At 48.1% G+C, this 21,800-nt stretch overlaps 1 protein-coding gene across 1 annotated transcript; it reads right to left on the bottom strand.

The window, feature by feature from the left end:
* Positions 1-2: 2 nt before the first annotated feature.
* On the bottom strand, positions 3-16,941 carry LMLN (leishmanolysin like peptidase). Its single transcript, XM_061555626.1, is given in 18 exon segments — positions 3-1,576; positions 1,819-2,029; positions 2,400-2,530; positions 2,909-3,068; positions 3,696-3,828; positions 5,259-5,369; positions 5,813-5,889; positions 7,231-7,338; positions 8,015-8,129; positions 9,172-9,266; positions 10,694-10,799; positions 11,221-11,399; positions 12,096-12,143; positions 12,145-12,214; positions 12,558-12,640; positions 12,736-12,766; positions 14,013-14,128; positions 16,642-16,941. Coding segments are annotated over 18 exon segments (1,980 nt in total). The 5' UTR covers positions 16,747-16,941; the 3' UTR covers positions 3-1,475.
* Positions 16,942-21,800: the final 4,859 nt, after the last annotated feature.

Genomic DNA, 21,800 nt, shown 5'->3' with positions numbered 1-21,800 from the left:
AGTTTTGTTGACAAATGACTTGGATTATTTTATTACACTGTCAAAATACTGCTCATTCCATCGAAAACATTACATAGACAACTGTTGTTAGAAACATTAAGTTGGTTACTATTCTAAAGCTTCCTGGTAGATCATTTTTATAGCATTGTCAAAGCCTGTCAGCCATGATCAGTCCACTGATGGTTTAAAGTTTCCCCAAAAAAATGCGACATCTGGAAATGTAATTATACCACCCCAAATTGATAGATTTAAAATGCAAAGTGACTGGTGTGGTAAGTTGGCCATAAAACCTCCATAATTGAATACAACTAAAGTGCTTATACAACTCAAAGCCATTAATAAAATTATAATTATTACCTGAGGTAGTATACGACTGCACACTAAATGATCAACAAAGAAACCGCCACGGAATAAGTTTGTATCCAAAAAATCTGCGCTTAAGAGTATAATCACTAATGCCCTGATTTTGCAGCGGCTATGTTGTTGAACACCAATGGTTTGCATCTATACTCAGTCTAAAGTGGGTTTCTCAAACATCAGTCTTGACAGCACAGCATGTTTTTTCAATTTTACCAATTCATCATCGGTACAAATTAACTGGTTACAAGCTGCACACACAATGATTGTAAAAAAATCCTCCATTTATATTAAGAGATTACTTTCATTCCAATGGCATGATTGAAAATAATTATAAATATCTGCACAAATTAACCAATTCTTCCACGTGAGATTCAATGCATTTGTCATGGAATTAAATCGAGGATGAATCCTTAAATGCTGAATGGAATGTGCAGTTTAGTGGGTCAAAGTATGAACATGGTTCGATGGACAAATGGAGGATTGCTCTAAGCTGAGCTTGTAGTGGTCAGGTTTGTGCAGCGTGCACCACAACAGCACTGAGCTGAACTTATAAGTTTGAGATCATCGCTTGAACAGCAGGAGCAGAGAAGTTTGTGAGCAGAGCCTCCAAGGAAGGAAGTCTTTATTCTTGGCGTTGGCATTGGTGACTGCACAAAATTCAAGTGTGACACTTGTACCATATTCAGCTGTGTTCAGTCACAAAAGTGCTCCGTACAGGCAATGTGGGAAACCTAAAACGGCTCAAAGCATCACATGGAGTCTCCATGGGCATAAATACATAGTAGACAATTCATACACACCCTCCTCACTCCCCCCCCCCCCACCCCCCCAGTGAGTTTATCGACCCAATTTGGGGTCGTGGTCACCTCTGCCATCTTGTTTGTATACATTGTTATGCCTCGTGTTGATCAAAATGAAGCATTAGTTGAAATGTGACCGACGGCTTATAAAAAATTATCACGCACAATTCTATGTGTGCATCTTGAGGGTAACCATCAATTTCACCATCACATGCTCGACCAATAGTGTACTAATGCCAATTTGCATGCCAGTGCTGGAGTGGCACAATCGCACGACGGCAAATGGCAAAGTATGGTTAAACGAGGCGAGAGTGGTCAGATGCCGACGCAAAGGATACCCAGGAGGTGCGGGATGGTGTTGAGCAGCAGCATCCACAGAGTGGCGGTCAAGCCCGGTGAAAAGCTGGGACACGCATCTGTGGCAAAGGAGAGCAACGCAAGGGTGTGATCAGCAACAACCTCTTACTAATGGAACACATACATCCTGTTGTCAAATCCACTTTTGAATGATTACCTCACGCCAAGTGGCTTGCAGGGAGCATAGATGTAGAGTAAAGCAATAGATTTTGCAGCACTGCCCTTTGCTGCCCACCAGGTAAATGAAAATGTCAGTGCTGCAATTTGCCACAGTGCTCCGTAACAGGATTCCATCATGCACCTGTCTCCAGCTGGCGTGTGGTGCCGAGCCTTGGCTCCATGTCAGGCGGGCAGGCTGGGCACACCTCGGAGCATGGCGGGCACCGCAGGCTGCCCACATGCAGCCACTGCCCAGCACGAACTGCCACGCGGATGGCCTGGCCAGCGTGGCTGCACGGGAAGTCCACGCCACCAACCCATACGGTGACGCCCCCCTCCGGTGAACATGTCACCTGCGGGAGATCCGAATGGATTGCTCGACAGTGCGTTTTTGAGTTGCATGTTCAGATACTGGATATGCAGTTCCTGAAGAAGCTCCCAGCATATGGAACGAAATGTCGGACATCTCGCCGAATAACTCGGGGTATAACCCAACAACACATCGGAGAGCTATACAGCACAATTACGAAAACCTACGCGGTATACGAATCCATTCTAGGTCTTCTGACACGAGGCCCAAAGCACAATTGAGATCAAATCGGGAAAACATTTTTTTTGAAAAGTAGTGTGAAGTGATTGGAGGATCAGTGGTGATGGCATGTATCGGAAGTATAGGAGAGCAGGCTGTGTGCTACACAAGGCTGCGTGCTAGCCGTGTCGTACGCGGTAGCAGCCACTGCCCCAGTCCGGGATCGCGCGCTTGTGACCACAGTGTTGCATGTGGAACGTGGAGCCCTGCTCAATGCACGCAGATTCCTGGCTGTACGTCTCCAGGCCGTAGTTCACCCTTTCGTCTGTGGGAATGCAAATGCGTGAACGAGCGTGATGATGCAAAAAGTGACTGCAGGCAAAACTTTGGTTGCACGAGTTGCAGCTGCATGCACAAAATTCCATTCCCAATATTCTCTCCAGCAGTGACTCAATGCCTTAATTAAATAGTATTCATTTGTTTTTATATCAAACTAGTCCACAGCCAGTCCTACGTACGAGGTGAATTGACACTCATGTGATGACTCATCTGACCCACGCCAGAGGGTCACCATTTGCCTGATGCTCACCACTGACTAGCCATCAACAAGCCTAACCCTCTCCAGTTTTATACATAATAACAGGCCGACAACACGTAGTAGAGCTACACAAGAGGGGATTGGTTGCGGCAGTGCCGTGCTCACCGGGCTGGTTGCGTGGGTTTTGGCACGCTGAACCCCGGCTGAAGGCGCCGCCTTCGTGCCAGCTGAACTCCTGGCTGAAGGGGCAGTAATCGGCTATCTCCACGAGGCCCCCGTACAGCTGCATGTCCGCGGAGCTCACCCCCGGCAGAAAGTCCAAATACTGGCACGGGATGTTCAATGTAACAACATATTTGCGAATTAAAACTAGGATATCATTTACCACGTGAAAATGGAGTTGAGCAGGCCATCTAACTAAGAGATTGGATGACAGGCAACAAATGTAAGAGTTTGTTTACATTTATCTTCATATCAAATTGAAAAGGTAATTTATAGAGTAATCAAATCCTTAAATAAACATATCCCCACTTCTAGTTGTGCCAGCTCAGCATTCTGACTTCTGAGCCACCTGGTTCACAAGTCAGACTCGTATAACAAGCAGTTGCTTATCTCTTACTTTATCAGGGAAAGCCACACAGAGTCCGAAGACACCTTTTTATGGGGGTCCTGCATTTTAATGTTTGGCCAACACCAATGAAAATGTAAGTTTTTAGCTATGGGAGGAAACTGGAGATGTCAGAGAAAACCCATGCAGAACATCGGGATAACATACAAACTTCACTCGGAAAAGCGCCCCGGTCGCGAATCAAACCCATATTTTTATTGCTGCGAGGCACACATATTACTGCTGAATCACCCTGCCACCCACACATCTTTACTCTCTGGAGTGAAGACACAGCCACTTGCCGGACACAAAACAAACGACAGGGAGCATTGTAAGCAAGACCACCTGGTAGTGTGTGGGCAGCGGGTTGGTGTAGCGCTGCAGGTTGCACAGCACGAGGGCCGAGCGCCCGGCCCCGCAGCCCAGGCGCAGTGGGTGGCCACGCACCTCCTTACAGAACGGAGCCACATTCAGGCCGCTACAAAACAAAAAGTTAAGCATCCACAGTTTATTTGATGAAAAACCGAGCAGCTGGAAACACATTCCTGCGGAGGGAGCTGGTAGGAATGTTGGGTTGCTCGGTCAATGGCCAGGGTGTATTCTGCAAATATGGCCGACTGTGAGGGCGGGCACAAGCCGGCATGAGTAGGTTGAATGTTAAGTTTTATAAGGGCACCACGGGGTGACCAACCCCTCCCCACCCAGCCCCTCCACACCCTCCCCACCCAGCCCCTCCCCACCCTCCCCACCCAGCCCCTCCACACCCTCCCCACCCAGCCCCTCCCCACCCTCCCCACCCAGCCCCTCCCCACCCTCCCCACCCAGCCCTTCCCCACCCCCTCCCAGCCCCTCCCCACCCAGCCCCTCCCCACCCTCCCCACCCAGCCCCTCCCCACCCAGCCATTCCCTGTTAATTAAATTATTAACCATGAAAATGCGACTGTTTTTAACCTTTCTACCTCCCGTGTTATTTATATTTATGACTAATATTTGGTTTAGTTATGCGATTTAATTTACATTTAGTACAAATTTATTGTCCAATTCTACCCTGGTTCTTGTGGGGTTTTTTTCAGAGCTGCGTTGCTTATGTTTTGCTTTACCTGTATGATTGTTTTAATTAAGCTTGCAATTTAACCCAGGGCATCCTTGCAAATATAACCCACATCTTAAGTTGTATTTATTGTTGTTTTTCTTTCATCTCCTGGTGAAATATTTTTTTTATTATTACTCCAATTCCAGCCAATGCCATTTTCTGATACCCATTTTTATAAATGCCACCAAATGCAGGGGAGTTTCGATTTCGTTGCCTTTTATCTCCATTATAATCAGACTGCACTATCGGCATCATGACACAAGGCGAACACACTGCGATTTGGAACTCTCACAAAAAGCACATCACCCCTATGTTAGAGAATGGCCTCTGGAAGATGACATCAGAGAAGTAGTTCTGAGACCCGTACGGTGACCTCATCCACTTAGTTGTCTGCTCGTGAGGTAGGTGCTCACTACATGGCAGTCCAACCAATTTACTATTTTAGTCCTCAGTTGGAATATATGCTGTGAAGTCTAAATAAACGTTTGTGTGCAGTCATTGGCAAATGGGCTCATTACACTTGAGAACACTGTTTAAATCACAGATGGCGAAAATCCAAATACCAGGATCTCAGGGGTTGCCTGCTTCAACACTGCATTGTCCCTCCGAGTCACCCAACTACCTCCCAGTTTTGATTTCTCATGCATATACACACATCCCCGTAACCCAAAACTACAAAAAGAGGTGGCGGCAACATGATACGGCGAGGACCTCGTTGGAGGGGCGATGGCTCATGACACCTGCCTTCTCCTGCTTACAATTCCAAACCATAGTCTCAATGGAGGTGTCGGCAGTACCGTGAGGCTGAGTCGCACCTGTCACTGCGATGGTCCATCCAGGCCTTGCAGCTCTGCATGGCAAACACGCAGCCCAGGCCCCTCCCCCAGCCCAGGGCTTCCGCGTGGCTGTAGTTGGCGCGATACCACCTGCTCAAGCCAGCAGGAACAGCAGAATGAGGAGACGCATTCCATGAACTCAAGAGACCGATGCATCCCATAAAACCAAGCAGTCAACCATCAACCAGTAGGTCACTGTAGCGCTGGCCCAGGTGATGAGTCTACATTCGCTTACATTGCTGTGTTCGACACAACAGCAGGCGGAGGAGCAGTACAACATTGAGCAGAGCACTCGGTGGCTTAAACACCACAATATGGCAGTGGCGCATCTGTCAGTCATCTCAGTCTGGCAACCCATAACACCCGGGCCCATCCCCGAACCTCCTTTCAGCGAGCCATTGTCATTTTACATGGCCTCAAAGTGCACCTAGCCTGGCACAAGCATCGTGGCATTGCCACCGCCACTGAGGGATGACGGTTTGCCGTTGTTGTTATTTGACGGTTGAGGTGGGGGAAGTTGGGCAGGACCTCACCCAGTATCCTCCATGAGCGCCAGCGTGAAGCGCGAGAATATGCGGCGCTGTGTGTGCGAGCCCGTCATTGCTTCATTCTGCAGACACGGCGCACACATGCACACAAAGATCCCTCATATAGCCATAACAGACTGTTGGGGCAAGTGCTGTTAGTGAGCACCTATGAAGGCCGGAACGGCACACGAGGGGGTGGGTGGCCAGCAACCACCCCTAGTCGCCTTTGTCTCCCTAGTGGCGACTCAATTGAAGCTGAGTCGACCTAGGGGAGGCCCCGAATCAGTTCAAATAATCGTCACTGGTGGTGGCCGTGAGCAGGAATCAAACTCGGGTTGCCGGGTTCGTAGTGCAGCACTAACCGCGACAAGACCTTTCCCCACATTCTGCAGATACAGCACACGTATGCACACACACACAAACACACGAGCAGACACACGTGCACATACGCACACAGATCAAATTCTGACCAATAACGTTCACCGGTGGCTTAAGGATTCTCATAACCGAATCAGTACACTCAAACTGCTTTGAGCTCGACATCATTGTAAATGTGACAGTCTAGTCGGGTGGTGGAGGGTTTATGATAATCATTTTGGCATCACACTAGCGCGTGTGACCCGACCCAAAAACAAATCATCATTATAATGCCTTTGAAAATACATTGCGCATTTCATCATACCCAAGGTCAGTCGCAAAAAAGTACAGTAAAACCTCGGATTGCGAGCATAATTCGTTCCGGAAACGTGTTTGTAATCCAAAGCACTCGTATATCAGTTGTGATCACGTGACGCTCGGCAGACAAAACGTATACACGCACTACTCGCATTGCAGGACCTCGCTCGTTTATCAAATTAATATTTATTTTAAAATGTTTGCTCGTCTTGCAAAACACTCGCAGACCAAGTTACTCGCAATCCAAGATTTTACTGTATTTCCCTCAAAGGGCAAATAAAGTAAGCACGAATATAAGAATGTGTTGTGCTTTGATATTTAATTAAAATGTGGGATGCTGCCATGGATTAATGGTTAGCACCCAAAGGTCACTGGTCATGTTTCCCAGCATGGCAGTTGAACCAGTGGTGCACGTTTCTTAAACCACCCCCCCCCCCCAAAACTGCCCACCCAGCAGTATTAATGGATACACTACAACAGGTAGTCGATTGGCAGGTCACATATGGTGGGATAAAGTGTGGGTAATCCAACCTCTTCCAAGAAGTCTGACCAGCATGGAAGAGTAGGCCAAATACCCTCTTAGAGGGGTTCTCCAGAGCCCCCTCTAGTGGAGGCCGTTCCGCCAGCAGTGACGTGAGCAAGCAATTACAAGGCTGCACCTTTAATTGAACTTTTTATTTATTTATCCTGTTGTGGAGGGTTTAATGTAGAAATCCATCAGCGAGTCTGAGTGAACGTGCGCCACTCACCTCCAGGAGCCGCTTCTCCCAGTGATTGAGCTCAGTGCCAGATCCCCCCTGGTTCTCCAGCTCCAGACCCTCGAGACTCGAGCAGCCAAAGTGCTCGCGTGCCTCCTCCTGCACCGCCAGGGACAGCGACAATGCTCCTCCTCATTTACCCATGAAAGAGTTCCCAGCCACAGCTAACATTGACGGAGAGTGATATCTGGACCGGATCGAGGCCTCTCCACCCAGACCGACCCGCACCAACCTGTGTGATGGCGTGGGTAGGCCCTTCATCTAGCAGCAGATTGATAAAGGGATGCAAAATATTTATCCAGGAAACAACCTACGATTATTGAAACTACCGGTGCGGTCCGCACCGGTAGTTTCAATAATTCATTTCTCTACCACATGTTTCTATTGACTTTGCCGCTCAAGCCTGCAAAGCTAGGTAATCCTAGGCAGTCTCCCATCAAACTATTCACAAGCTAGCGCTGCTTAGCTTTGGAGATCTAATAAGATTAGGCGCATTTAGTGTAATTTGGTTGTAGGCAGTTTCTAAGCGCCATCTTCTGTATACCGATTTGTACCAATGACTCCCAAGGCCCTAAACCACAGCAAACCCCACTCACTTTCATATAGGTGTACAATTTATCAGCTGCATTCACATCCTGCTGACTTAGATTTGCACACAAATAACTCAACACTAATTCAATTTTCTATTTGCCATGCTTAAAATGTAAGTGGTACGAGTGGATTTTTCCATGTCGGAAAAAAACAGGTGTAATGAGACAGTGGAGCGACTCCTCACCGCCACGCGAGGAGTCACGAGGAGGGTGACGAGGTGGGAGAGCTCCCCTCCTCGCACGGCCCAGCGGCGAGAGACACGCCGTGCCACGCGCTCGCTCCACTGGTACAACCCCGTCCTGCGCCAGCAGCACATGGCACACACAACCACCTACCTACCCGCCCTGAGTCACGCCACATTGTGCACCGCCATCATCATTATCTCCAACATCAGCCACGACCAATCCCCTGCCGGACCCTAATGGTTAATGCCAGGCAATGCAGATCATCATCATTATCCAACAAGATCAATGGACCCGAATTACTTCATTATCATCATCAGCAGAAGCCATGATCAATTAGTGATGGATGAAGGCACCCCTAAGCCATTGCCATCTCTTACAGTCCCGCGAAGGTGATGTGGTAATCCACCTGGTCCTTGCACAAGAGCCGATTTATCGATTTCACCGCTCCATCTCTGTGGTGGACGCGTTCTCGGGGGAGTTCTCTCCCTGGGCTGTGCTGTTAACTAGCTATCTATGAAGGACAGTGCGGTGCACATCTGCCTGGCCGCTTTTGTCTTCCCAGTACGAATGGTGAACACAACACACCAAATATTCCTGTTAGGGCCGATTTGAACGATGGCAGCCACGGCCAGGGTAGTTCAGATAGCACCTAGACACTGGTGGTGCACGCAACGGGCAGGAATAAACAGGATCGTAGCACACTGCGCAAAGCACGACACCACCGTTACCCAGCCACACAGTCAAAACACGAAAATAATCTACAACCACTTTGTTCTCCTTTAGCTCGCCAACCAAGCAATGTAGTGCTAACTACAGCAGCACTTTTAAAAAATGCAGTATTTCCTTATTTAAAGCTTTGCATATTGTAGCCACGTCATTAAAAAAAAACACACAATTTGTTTGTGATCCTTTCCAAAATAGCCATGCTGACAAAGAACTATAAAGTATTGCTATTTAATGAATACACATCGCAGGTCCATTGTAAAACCACCTCCATGATTGTTGTGTAATGAAAGTAGCGAGTACTAAGAAGTTCTGATTCAACAGCCATCATTAATGTTAAGAAGTGGACACCGATCCCCTCACAGATCTGTGCCCTGTTTACTTGAAGAGTGAAATTTCCATGATGCGGGATTGGTCGTGGTGTGGCACTCACGTATCGTTGAACGGGGGGAGGCCGTTTCCGTAACGCGGGGTCAAGGGTTGGCCGTCATCGTCCCGGTAAAACGCGAACAGCCCGGCTGAAAAGCCCTGCTCACCACACCAGCAGAAGCAAGAGGTTTTTCTTAAACAAAAACACAATACATTTACGTACAGCCATTCGCCAATCCACTGGTGGATGAAGGCCTCCTCATGCCGTGTCGGTCGTGGGGGTTGTTTGACCATGCTTCACCACTGGATAGTGCACGAACTACATCAATAAATGAAATATATTTAATTACAATTAAGAGTAGGCCATTTTGTCAATTTATAACGTAAATTCCTTGTTCAAAGTTACATGTTCCTTGCAGAGATCCGTATAAAACAGTACAAATGTAAATAAATAAATCACCATCATTTCAATGTAAGGATTTAATTCCTTTCCTCTGAAAATAAGTGGCATCTACTATAGAACACAGTAACATAAAAAAAACCTGTTAAACTGAACAACACTGATGAAAAAAACAGAATCCTGTTGACTCCTTAAAAATGTTCACGGGCAATTAAGGGTGGAATAAAATAAATGCTTTTTAATCAAACTCTTTAATAATCCACCAGGCGGTATGACCAGCATGCAAGAATAAAGATGTTTTGCTCAGCGGGAAAGGGGTTACTGTTTGGGTGCAAAATTAAATTCCCAGCATGAGCAGTGAGATTTGGTTAATACTTTCGCACAGACTGCTTACAGGGCAAGTTGCTATAACTGCTGATCCCTTCAGACCAGAAATGTGCTTCCCATAGAATCATGCAAAGAATGTGTCATGCGGCGAGTTGTGTCACCAAATGTGTGGTGCTCTATTCGCCGGATTATAATTGTAATCTTCATCATGAAGAAAATTCCAGACGTTTGGAAATTGAGCTACTGTTAGCCTCTTCGAGAAGTAGGTCTCACACCGCAAGAAACCTGGAGTGAACACATAATGCGCTGATGTATGTTGCTTTTGTATATTCCTTAAATCACCGAATTTTAGGAATACGACCGTTTTTTGCCACCTCAACTTAAATGCTATTTAAAAAGGACCATTGGCTTATTATACTTCCATTTGCTCATTACAACAAGTCAGGTGTGAGAGTGTATGCGAAGGTAGTGCATGGTAGTCATTTATCGACGGGTGCCATCTCCTATTAAAGCCCCCAAGAGAGACCCGTTCTAGGGATCCTTCTTGGCAAGAGAGCCCCCTTTCTAAGTCTTGACAGTAACGGTTGATCCGATGCAACCAGGAAGCTTAGCAACTAAACCCCCGGCTTCCTCCTCCACGCACGAGCCCAGAGAATCTGGTGGGCAGGGTCGACCATAGCGAAGTGAGAAGACGTGTACCCAAAGTTCCATAGGCAATGGAGGCAGATTTATCTTCACCCTGGGTCACACATTGTTTTTGTTTTATTGAGATTGTGCCCAAAGTGAGTTCGGTAAGTGTGGGCTCACCCAGGTGAACACTGAAGACGCGCACGCTTTGAGGGCGCGTATCATGTCTCACCAGGGCATGGATGACCTCGTGCTTGACAGTGGATAGCATGTCAGGCTGCTCACCCACGTCCAAAGACACCTTGTCCGGACAAAGGTTAGCATAGCCGGCAATCGGCCTGCAAGGTGGAGACAATGACATACTTCTCCGGAATCACGTAGTCGCCAAGAACGCCAAGGGATCAACACAGTCCAGCTATTTCCTACACTGCTCCTGAACAGGGTGGAGTGGCGGCGCAGAGATTAGTACACTGCGCGATGAACCCAGTTCTCAGAGCTTGATTCCTGGTCACGGTTAACATCAGTGGCGAGTTACATCTGAATCGCTCAGAGACCTAGTGTGCAGGTTTCCCCTGTGTGGTATCCCACTGTGCAGGTCCATCGAGATAAATTTGGTGCTCAAGGAGATAGATAATGTTGGCTGGTGGTCTCCATCCATTTCCATGTGTAATTTTTGGGGCCACCCCCCTTAGCTTGGGGCTCCGATACAGATGTACCCCTTTCCCCACCTCTCGTCAGGCCTGCCCATGGGTGCGAAACCTGTCGAGCTGAGCCTCCAACTGGCAGTATGCCGCGTAGGCCACGACACCCTCCTGCTGGCATCGGTCCGTGCCTAGTGCCGATACGTACAACACGTAGTCAGCATCGGGCTCGCCCGGCCCGCCCGCGGGGCCTATGGGCCCGCAGTTCCGGCCCCCCTCATCGCACACGTGGCATTGCTGGGGGGGACATCACAAACACAGTACGCACAGTGTGCACGGAGCACGCACACACGTGTGTGCGAGTTAGTCAAGTTGATCTAGGGAAGGCCCAAAATAAATCTCACGATTAGATTGTATCTAGTGTCCTTGCTGAGGAACCACAGAAAAGCTGGAAGGCTGCCAGGTGGTGAGCCTCCACTAGCAATTGCGAGTACCAGCACCCGGAGAAAAATCTACGCAAGCGAGAAGCCAACACTCTATCCAATACAGAAGTGACAGATATTTGTCCACACTTTGCTGTACGACATTCTCCTTGAGAGCCAGGGTACGGATATCCATAGGAAGAGAGTTTCACATCGTGTGTGTGATCCACCAACCCTCGTCTCCACAGTGTTGGATTACAGGCGTTCGCCACGACTGCCCGGCTAGGGTCATATTCCAACGTTACAAATAGATTCTGTAGAATGGATGCAAATTGCATGCAATTCATATATTAATGCCGGCGAGGGATTGGAAACGGGGTGCGATATCCCTCGCCACTGACGTTAGTTGTTGCCAGCTACCAAACTCAGACCACTAGGTCCAACGCTCAAGCACATTAACCGCATAGAATTATTCACACACTCCTCCAGCGCGCGGGGAATTTCAAGCACGGCACAAGGCTGGTGCTAGCAGGGGGTGCGACGGAGGGGCTGGGTGAGAGGAGGGAGGTACCTGCAGGTGCTCATCGGGCACCGTGACAGGGCCGCACCGTGTCGTCTCAGGCGCACGCGCTCTGGCAGTAGCGGTGGGGGTCCCGGTGCTTCATGAAGTAGTGGTTGGTGGCACAGTATCTACATGGCGGACAGAAGCGTGGTCCATTACGGGAATGCCCGCTCAAAACGGTGCAGTGCTGCATGAGCAGTGGCCGTGCGTTCACAAGTAATAGTCAAGTCTATACTTGTGAATGAAAAAAAACGCAACATTTTTAGAATTTGCGCCCAAAAAAATGCATTAATTTGACCTCATATGGCAGGATCATCCTAAAGGTCAAATCTGCTCCAAGTCTCATGCCAAGCTCTCAAACATATACAATCCCCATCATCAGTGATAACTTTCCTCCCACAGAGTATGATGCTACAGCCGACATAAAGCAGGCGAATCGCACTCCTGATTACTCATACACCGTTATGGTACCTGTTAAGGAGGATTTTGGCTCCTGGGCTCCGAACAAACAAGGCACTTTCGATGTATTCCACTGCCTGAGGGAAAAGCCGCATCTGTCGGCAGAGAAGTGTGTTTATTATACACAGAGTTTCCAGTTTTAAAAACGATTCTGTCAATGCGCTGATAAAAACACAGATTCAGTACGTACCTTTATGAAGTCTCGTTTTTCATTTGGAAGACTGGACAATCGGGGAAATAAAGTAAAGTTATTCACAGCCTTTAGCCCAGTTCACACAATCAGCAAATTAGCAGCATTTATGACCGTTACTCAAGAAGCAAACACAGCTCACACTGCACGCTACCAAGTTTACGATTCAAACAGATTTCCATCTGCAGTTGTCCAAAAACAAGAAAAACATGTCAAACACAACAGTGGGTGACCAAGCATGTGGATGAGGATTTGCAGATGTAGTCCAATAGCACCGGCTGGTGTCCAGCAGCGGCAACTGTGGTGGACAGACGGTACACACGCCGGTGAGCGTGTGCACGGGTGTGTTGGCAGGGCGGAGGAACTGGGGCAAGGGTCACGGAGGACCCCGCCTGGAAGCCCCTGGAACCTGCTAGTGGGTACGAGAAGGGATGCACAGCCGGGGCGGAGTCTGGCCGCACTGGTTGGATAAAAGGAGTTGAAAGCGGGAGCTCGAGGCTACCGGTTCTGGGATTGGATTTGTCTCGTCGTTGCTGTCGTCTCGTCGCCGTCGTCGTCGCTGCTGTCTTTGCTCGATATTGCGCTACCAGATAGTTGTTGGCAGTCTCAGTCAGTGCCCTCAGTGTTAGACGGCTAGTGTTGTGTATAGGCTAGGCGACTGTAGAGAGTGTGCAGGCGAGACCGTGAATGTTATAAATAAAAGGTGCGCCTCCTACAAACCTCGTCTCCGAATAACTGACACTACACGTATTAATGCAGTTAAATCACACGGCATCTCAAAGCAAATTAAGGAACATGTAGGAAATATTAAAATAAATATCAGGGCAAAGCTTGGGGAAGAGATGGAGGGGAAGAAAAAGGTCACGTTAGTCTTGGCCACCGGCCATCATCCCTTTTAGTGATGTGTCCCAACCAAGCCCACTTACATTTTCTTAACAGTCAATAGGATGTCTCTAACTTACATAAACAAGCCGATCCCATCGGCAGAATAGCTGCTGGGGCAATACCTGTGATACCCATAGTTATATTGCATTAGTGATTACAATCCAATGTGTGTGTTTGGCATCTATAGCATGGTACTTTTAATCTATAGCATGAACAGACACTCAAATCTCATCGGTGTATGTCTTACTATTGTACGCAAAACTAGAAATATCCGACACGGCAACTATTCCCGGTGAAGGCCGACAGCGATGAGTGCTCTAAAATGAACTTGCGTAATCGTGCCACAGGTCTCATTTGACGGGGCTAACGTCTGCTAGGCTGGCAGCGCTTGCCTGTCCACGCTAGAGTCGTAGATGAGACGGACTCTCAGATGCTGGGGCCCGGTCGACTCAGGGCTGCGACGAGACAGCTCACGCTGCCGCCCAGGCAGGGTCACCCCCCACAGCAGCTACCGCATGGGGCCAGGAGATGACCGCACGCACACACGCACGCACGCACACACACACACAAAAGTCCGTCTTACAAAGAGGCAGACTTTCTTACTCTTCATTCATTTGTTTTTGCAATTCCAAAATTTGCTCCACGACAGCGCATAATGTACATATGAACGTATTGGCAGTACACCGGTGTGCAGTGTATAAAAAAGAAAAATTTCCCCAAAAATTGTTTATTTTCCCACGATTCGCAACCCCGGTCAGAAAAATCTTGCGGGGTGCCTCAAAATCAGTTCTCATGATATCAAAGCAGTCTGAAGACGAATGTTAGGAGCAGCTGAACACGAAGCTTCACAGTCTGTTACAATGTAGCATCCAGGCCTGATGACAATTGGCTCTGTGTTCCAAATGCAGATTTGACCTGTGTCCCTAGATTTGGTCGGACAGTTTCTTGATTAATTTCTGGAATCATTTCTTGGCGGACCGTTGCATCAAAAGATAATGACTCACATCACATGTTTGAATGGGAAAGCAGCTGCTGAATCTATTGAAACTTCTGATGGAGAATCTGCAGCTCACTCAAGGGCAAAAGTGACATCGTTAGACTGTTTGATGAGGACCGGTGTGTTATGCTGCACCTGTCGCATCGTCAACACGTCCATTTACAACCCTTCAGTCATTCCGCTGCTCAGTGCTGGTTGGTGAAGGAGCGAAGAATGTTTGAGCATATTAGAGGATAGCAATGGAATGTTCTGCATTGCCTAACGTGTAGAACCGCAAGTCCAATGACAACCTGTTTACGCATCATGGCTGCACATCCAAGCACTGTTCAGGCTCAATCGTTTTTAGACCAATGGAGGCTCCCTGGGCACGACAAGGAAGATATATATGCCTTAGGTTGGAGTGACATGGCAAGCATGCACACATCTTCAATTAGCAAAATGCTCCAATGAGTGCTTTTTATCAAGGTAAAAAAGTATGTTTATATATACACGCTCTAAATGTAAAAAAAACATGTCATTGAAGATACATTTAATGACCATTATTGTATTACGGTTATTATTAGGAAAAAATAACAATAAGGTAATGTACAGCTCTTTGTCAAGCCACTGCTGAATGAAGGCTTCACCATGCCGCCGTTGGTAACGGTGGTTGTTTGACCATACTTCCCCACGTTGGTCAGTCGGGTTGGTTCACGCGTAAATCGCCACCGATTACGCCTGTACACATGTCAGTTTGTCCCTTACATCGACAAAGCTGTCAACCCATGCGGTTTACTCCTATTCTTGTACAGGAACATTGGGTTTTCAGGTCCATACGGCGTACAGCCATTTCAATACAGGCAGACTTTTTTTGTCTATTGTTTGTGTTGCTCCCTTGTGATGGGACTTTGAAGGATGAACGTTTGATGGGACTTTGTAGGATGAACGTTGAGATTTAGAAGGGTACGGGGTGACCAGTAAGGTCTGAATTGGTCTGTAATAAGGGAGGCGCTGATAAGGGGTTGACAGGTTGCAACGACTCCATTCGTTCCCCACAATTGTACATAGATTTGAATTCGTCTTGAAAAACGACTCCCAAATCTCGACTCAACAACAGCAGAGGAATGAGAATATAGTTTAGGGTTCTAGGACACCCCGTTTGATTACGATGGTGATCGTTTCGTCACGTTTTTTTAATTACCAAGTTGTATTTTGACTTATCATCAGCACCATAGAGAGGTCTCTGCTTCCATCCGGTCAGAAAATGAGGCAACTCGACTGCGTAAGAGGCAAATGAACGAATCAAGGTCTGTCACGGACTCACAGACGGCCAAATTAGATGTATTACCATTTTGATTCATTTGTTCCATGGCGTAGCACAATCTTCCTGACTTCCCCAGGTGGTGGTTACTTGGCCATACTTCACCACGTTGTTCAGTGCGGCCAATTCTCCTAAATTCGTACACAAAACGATGACCGTACATCACATGCGGTAGACACGTACACCTATTAAATTATTAATCCGCACCACCTTAATAGGTGCTCGCTAACCGCATGCCCCTCGTCCTGCACGTGCCGCAATGAAACTGCACTCGCCAACCGGCACTGCAGACCGGCGTGGTGAAGTATGGTCAAATAACCCTCCCACACACAAACACACACACACACCACTGCCTGCAACGGCGTAAAAGGTTGGGGAGGCTCTCATCCAGCAGTGGCTGTAGCACACACACAAAGGGGGCAAAGATCCCCCCCCCCCCCCACGTTATAGCCGTGACAAGACTAGGGGGCAAGTGCTGTTAGCGAGCACCTATGAAGGCCGGCACGGCGCAGGAGGGGGGGGGGGTGGCCAGCACCACGCCCGGCCGCCTTTGTCTCCCGAGTGGCGATGTTAAACACAGCGCGCCACGTACCGATTTGAGGCCGTGTCGACCTAGGCGTTGCCCAGTACCGGTTGTAACACGTACGTATCTGCAGGCACTGTTATCGCGGACTGTATTGTGTACGAGTCAATGGGGGGGGGGGGGGGGGGGGGCAAGCCGTACCTGGTCCCGGCCCGGCACCGCGTGCCTGCACACGTGGCAGCTGCCCGGGCAGATGTTGACGATGGGCAGCAGGAGCAGGACGAGGTGGAGGACGAGGGCAGCCATGGGATGATGAGGAGGAGGTGGTGGTGGTGGAGGAGGAGGAGGTGAGAGCCAGCGAACAGCAAGGGTCTGGTGGTGGTGGGTGGGTGGGGTGGGAGGAGAGGGCCTCCTTCCTCGGACATTTAAAGCAGCAAATGAAATGAATTACATCCGTTCCGCACGCTCGACGCGTTACGGCGGCTCGGAAGCGCCGCGTTTCCTACAATAGTTGTTGTTTCTGCTGCAAACGAAACGCCGCAGAGTTAAGCCGTCGACACTTGAGGTTTGGTCGGCGGGAGGGGAGGGTTGGTGGCACGGTGGTTTAGCGCGCCGCGATTCGAAATCCGATGTCGGGCACCTCGAGTTTACGATTCCAGCGCCGACGGATAACATCGAACGTGGGCGAGTGATGTGCGAACCGGTCCTGAGCCACCCTCACCTACAGGTTGGCTCAGCCTTAAATGAGTATCTGGTGCGCTGTGTAAGCACCTCCGCGCACTGAAGAGACAAAGGCGACCGGGCGTGGCGTAGTCCACGTCGGCCGCCTCGTGCACCGTTGTCGGCTTTAATAGGAGCTCGCTAACAGCGTGGGGATGACAGTGGTTGCGTGTGAAGAATTGGTGTCGTTTCGTTTATGTAGCGGACAAAGGGATTTCCCGTCCACCTCTCAACGTGGAAGACAGTGACGGCTCGGGGAAGCCTTCATCCAGCAGTGGATACATCGCAGCTATTAACGTGCACCGGGGAGCACACACATCCCACGCTCTGACATTCGGAAATCCAACGCCACCTGCTGGCTGCTTATTACGCATTACCCAGTCTCCGGGCCTAGGCGGGCTGAAAACACATTAATGCGGAGGGAGCTGGTAGGAACGTTGGGTTGCTTGGTCAATGGCCTGCAGGGTCAACGGCGGCGTGGTGTATTCCGCAAATATGGCCGACTGAGGGCGGGCACAAGCCGGCGTGAGTAGGTTAAACGTTGAGTTTTATAAGGGCACCACGGGGTGACCAGCCCCTCCCCACCCAGCCCCACCTCACCCTACCCACCCAGCCCCTCCCCACCCAGCTCCACCCCTCCCACCCCCCACCCAGCCCCTCCCCACCCAGCCCCTTCCCACCCAGCCCCACCCCTCCCAGCCCCACCCCGCCTACCCCCAACCCAGCCCCACCCTCCCCAACCAGCCCCTCCCCACCCAGCCCCTCCCCACCCAGCCCCTCCTCACCCTCCCCACCCAGCCCTTCGCCACCCTACCCTCCCCACCCAGCCCCTCCCCACCCAGCCCCTCCCCACCCAGCCCTTCGCCACCCTACCCTCCCCACCCAGCCCCACCCCTCCCATTTTTGGATGCACAACGGACGGACGGACACAATAATCCCCTGTAGGCTGGTGTAACCAGGAGGTTCTTACCAGTATAAAATGGATGTCTCAATCCGCTGCTCGTTGGATTGCAAAAAAATATTTATCATTGCAAATGAAACCTACGCGTGTGCTCATTGAATGTTTTTGGTGGAGGATGGAAAAGGACAGAGCTGCTGCCTCCGAGAGATGACACAACACGTGAATACAATGCCAGTTAGATTTGTATGCAATGTGAATTAAGATGGCGTAGAAATGCGACCACATCTCCAGCTGTACAGAAACGTCGCATGTGTTATACAGGGTGTTTCACAAATATGGACCCAATTTCAAAGCAGTATATTTCACGTTGGCAACATGTTACAATTACACAAAAAGTTACAAACGGTTTAATGAGCTATCAAGTTTTACTAACCATTTTATAAATGCTCTATGTGCCCTCCACCTGCTGTACGGACAACATCGAGACGATAGTTGAATTAGTCCCAAACGCCTCTCTTCTCACGTTTTCCTCTGAGGTTCGTGGTCACCCTGTGCTCTTCCCCTTACACAAACAGCCTGTTTCCTCAAATTGTCGGTACCAACGACGAATGCTTTTCAGAGGCGTAGCTAGGATATTTTGGTGGAGATGATGTCAGTCTCACTTTTGTGGACGTAAATAATAACAAAAAATCGTCCAAACGCAAAGATATCTCACGACGACTTACACAACAGTCAGCGGTGGAAGAGTGAGTGGCGTTGTCTCTGCTGTAGGCAATGCATGGAATTGCAAGTACGGTAGTAGTAGTATTTGATGTTTAATAGTGTTAGGTAAATACATACAGCAAGTTAAGAAAGTTAATGTAAATTGGCAATACTGCTGCATATTTATCCAAGAAAGCCTCGTTGAGTCTCATGACTCTTTTTCAAGAAGATCCTGCACTGAACATTTCCATTCCTGTCTGAAGCGTTTTGCTTAGCGGGGGAGGAAACCAGCCAGGAGTAGAGTACCAGAGAAAACTCACCCATACATGCGAGGGAGTAACACTCAAAGCGCCGCACACATAGATTCAAGAATCCATTTGTGCCCAGTAATCCCACCTCCTGGCCACCTCACGATCCAAGGACACACCACTTCTAGTACTCCAAGGCAAGTTTTCAATCCAAGTAATAACCAGGCTCAAATCTGTTTAATATCCATCGTGTCGGTTTTTTTCCTTGTCAATTTTTGTAAATCGTCTTGGGACACGATTGTGTTTAGAGCTTTCGAAATTATATACAGAGTACATTTTATTTGTTGTCGTTTTAAATACTGTACAAGATCGGGCACATTCAGAGCGATTTGGTTTCAAAACTTTGAGGTCGGTATTTTCATTGGAAGGTAGGGGGCGTCCGAAGACAGCATTCGCGTCCGCGTCTTATTAGTGTCGCACGTGTGGACGGGGGGGAGGGGACTCTCCTTCAATAAACATCTCACACGACGCGGTGCCACGCTGCTGCTGCTGTATTCCTGGCACCAGCTGTCCACCAACTCGCGAATTGAACAATCAACACATTTCCCACCCGCCCCCCCCACACACACGTGTTCGCTAATTTGTAAACACGCAACAAGGGACCGTTTGGTTGTCTTTTTTTATTTTATGCCCTGGTTGATGGACTGTAATTCTATTTTCTGTTGTAATCTTTGAAAAGTCTTACTCAAATGCAACTTCGTCAATACGGTTTTCAGACTTGCTGTGATTATCTTTGAAGAGGACTGTGTACACTTGCCTGGCACCTATATTGGATGCCACTTTTGTATCGCTTTGTTTAAATCGGACAAACATTATATGCCTCGAGTTCCCTGGCTGGCTGCTGGCTGGGCTCCTCTCCACCCAACAATAGCTCTTATTGGCTGCGGGCCGTTGCCACTGAAACTGAGTAACTGGCTACACGAGATTTTTCCGTGTAACAAATACATATTGTATGAGATTGAAACGGCGAAAGAAGTTCGGAAGACATCTAATAGTTACCAACACCGAAGAAGTGAGAGTACGAATACAAAAGACTTACTCGGTTAATTAAAAAATTCTCAAACTCTTCAACTAGTGCTCAGATTAAAGTAATTATTTCACTAGTATATTCTTTAAATCCTAGATAATCTAAAAAAATATCAAAATAATTTTATAACATTAAATAATAGATTACTTTTGGTGCTCCGAGTATAACGGTCTAATTTTTCGTTGCAGAGCAATGGGATATCTACTCAGTTTTTAAAAAGTATGCTTAGAGCAACTCAGGACTTAGGCTGACACCGCCCTATCGGTACATAACAATCAAATTCTGGTTCATGTTTTTGTGGGGGGAAATTGTTGTTAATTGTTGTATTTCTAAGCACAGACTCGACTAATTGCGTGCTAAATTTCAGGTTTCTATCCCTTTTAGAACATCATTAGAATGGACATCAGTCAGTGCCTAAACATTTTGCATTGAGGGCTGTATTGACCAATTTGTAGAAAGCCGTATATGTGCCAGGTACATATACGATACAAGTTATCAACAAAGGGTGTGTATCGTATTAATTGCTTATGTGGCAGATGCTATATTGGACAGATGGGACGTAATAGCGTAAGATTGAAAGAACACCAAGAAATATTGAATACCCTCAAACACAACTGTCGGCAGTTGCAGAACATCCTTGCCAACAAGGACACTCAATTGAATTTGATAACGTTGAAGTGTTGTGTAAAACTAAATATTATAGGAATACCTTGCACTTTCGTCTGGTTAGGGACCAGAGCATGGACGAATATCAAAGCAGAGCCTTTATTTAGCCTTGCTCATTAAGTTTGATTATGTCAAGCTTTTCTTGCAAATTGAGAATCTTACAGGTTATTTTAGCTTTACTATCACCACACTTAGGACCCATTATGAATGTGTAATGAGATAGTGACATCTACTGGTTGGAAAAGGGAAGCACGGGTACAGGCATTACTATAAACATTATCCAATCCCCAAAGGGAGAGATATCTGGGCCAAAGGTGAAGGGCGGGGACCGGCCGAGAAACTCCGAGAACCAGCTAGAAAGTTCCACGAGAGGGCATGGCCGGAGGCGGAGCCTAGCCGCACCTGCGGCAATGTAAGCGGAGGCGGACTCAGGACTGGGGTGTGGAGTCTTGAGTCCAGACTGCGTTTCTGCTCACCGTCATCTCTCTCCATTGTTTGGTGGCGGATCTCCTGCGGAGCTCCACCGCCCTCCCCGGCACACAGTCAGCCAGCGGTGAGACCGGGAGCGGACGGGCGGAACCCACCTTGTGATCAACCATGTATGTAGTCTGTAGAACGTAATATCTAAGCATGTACTTGGAGAGGAAGCCGATAACGTTGGCCTGTGCTGTGCCCGTACGTGGAATAAAGAAGAGTACCCTCTACTCGACGTTTCGTGGAAGTCGCTCATTACAAATTATTTAAAGCACAACATTTTTACAGTAGTCACAAAAATAAGCACAGTATGAATACTGTTCACGTGTTTTATTCTCACGAAAATTAACTAACAACACTAGTATTATACTGTTATCATAAAAATAACTATTAATTGTTTACACTATAATCACATAAATAAGTACAGTATTAATATACGAATAAACACAAATATAAGAGATGCTCGCTGAACGACTTTTATTCAAAGACTGAACGAAAAAGATGGTACGTGGCGTGAACGTCGTGAAAGGTTAGATGAAATGGGACGAAAGCACGTGGATGA

The sequence above is a fragment of the Lethenteron reissneri genome, chromosome 21 (genome assembly GCF_015708825.2).
Source record: "Lethenteron reissneri isolate LAM-NWPU_2019-01 chromosome 21, ASM1570882v1, whole genome shotgun sequence".
NCBI lineage: Eukaryota > Metazoa > Chordata > Hyperoartia > Petromyzontiformes > Petromyzontidae > Lethenteron > Lethenteron reissneri.
Note: the sequence above shows the minus strand (reverse complement) of the source record. Positions and strands in the feature narration are given on the sequence as shown.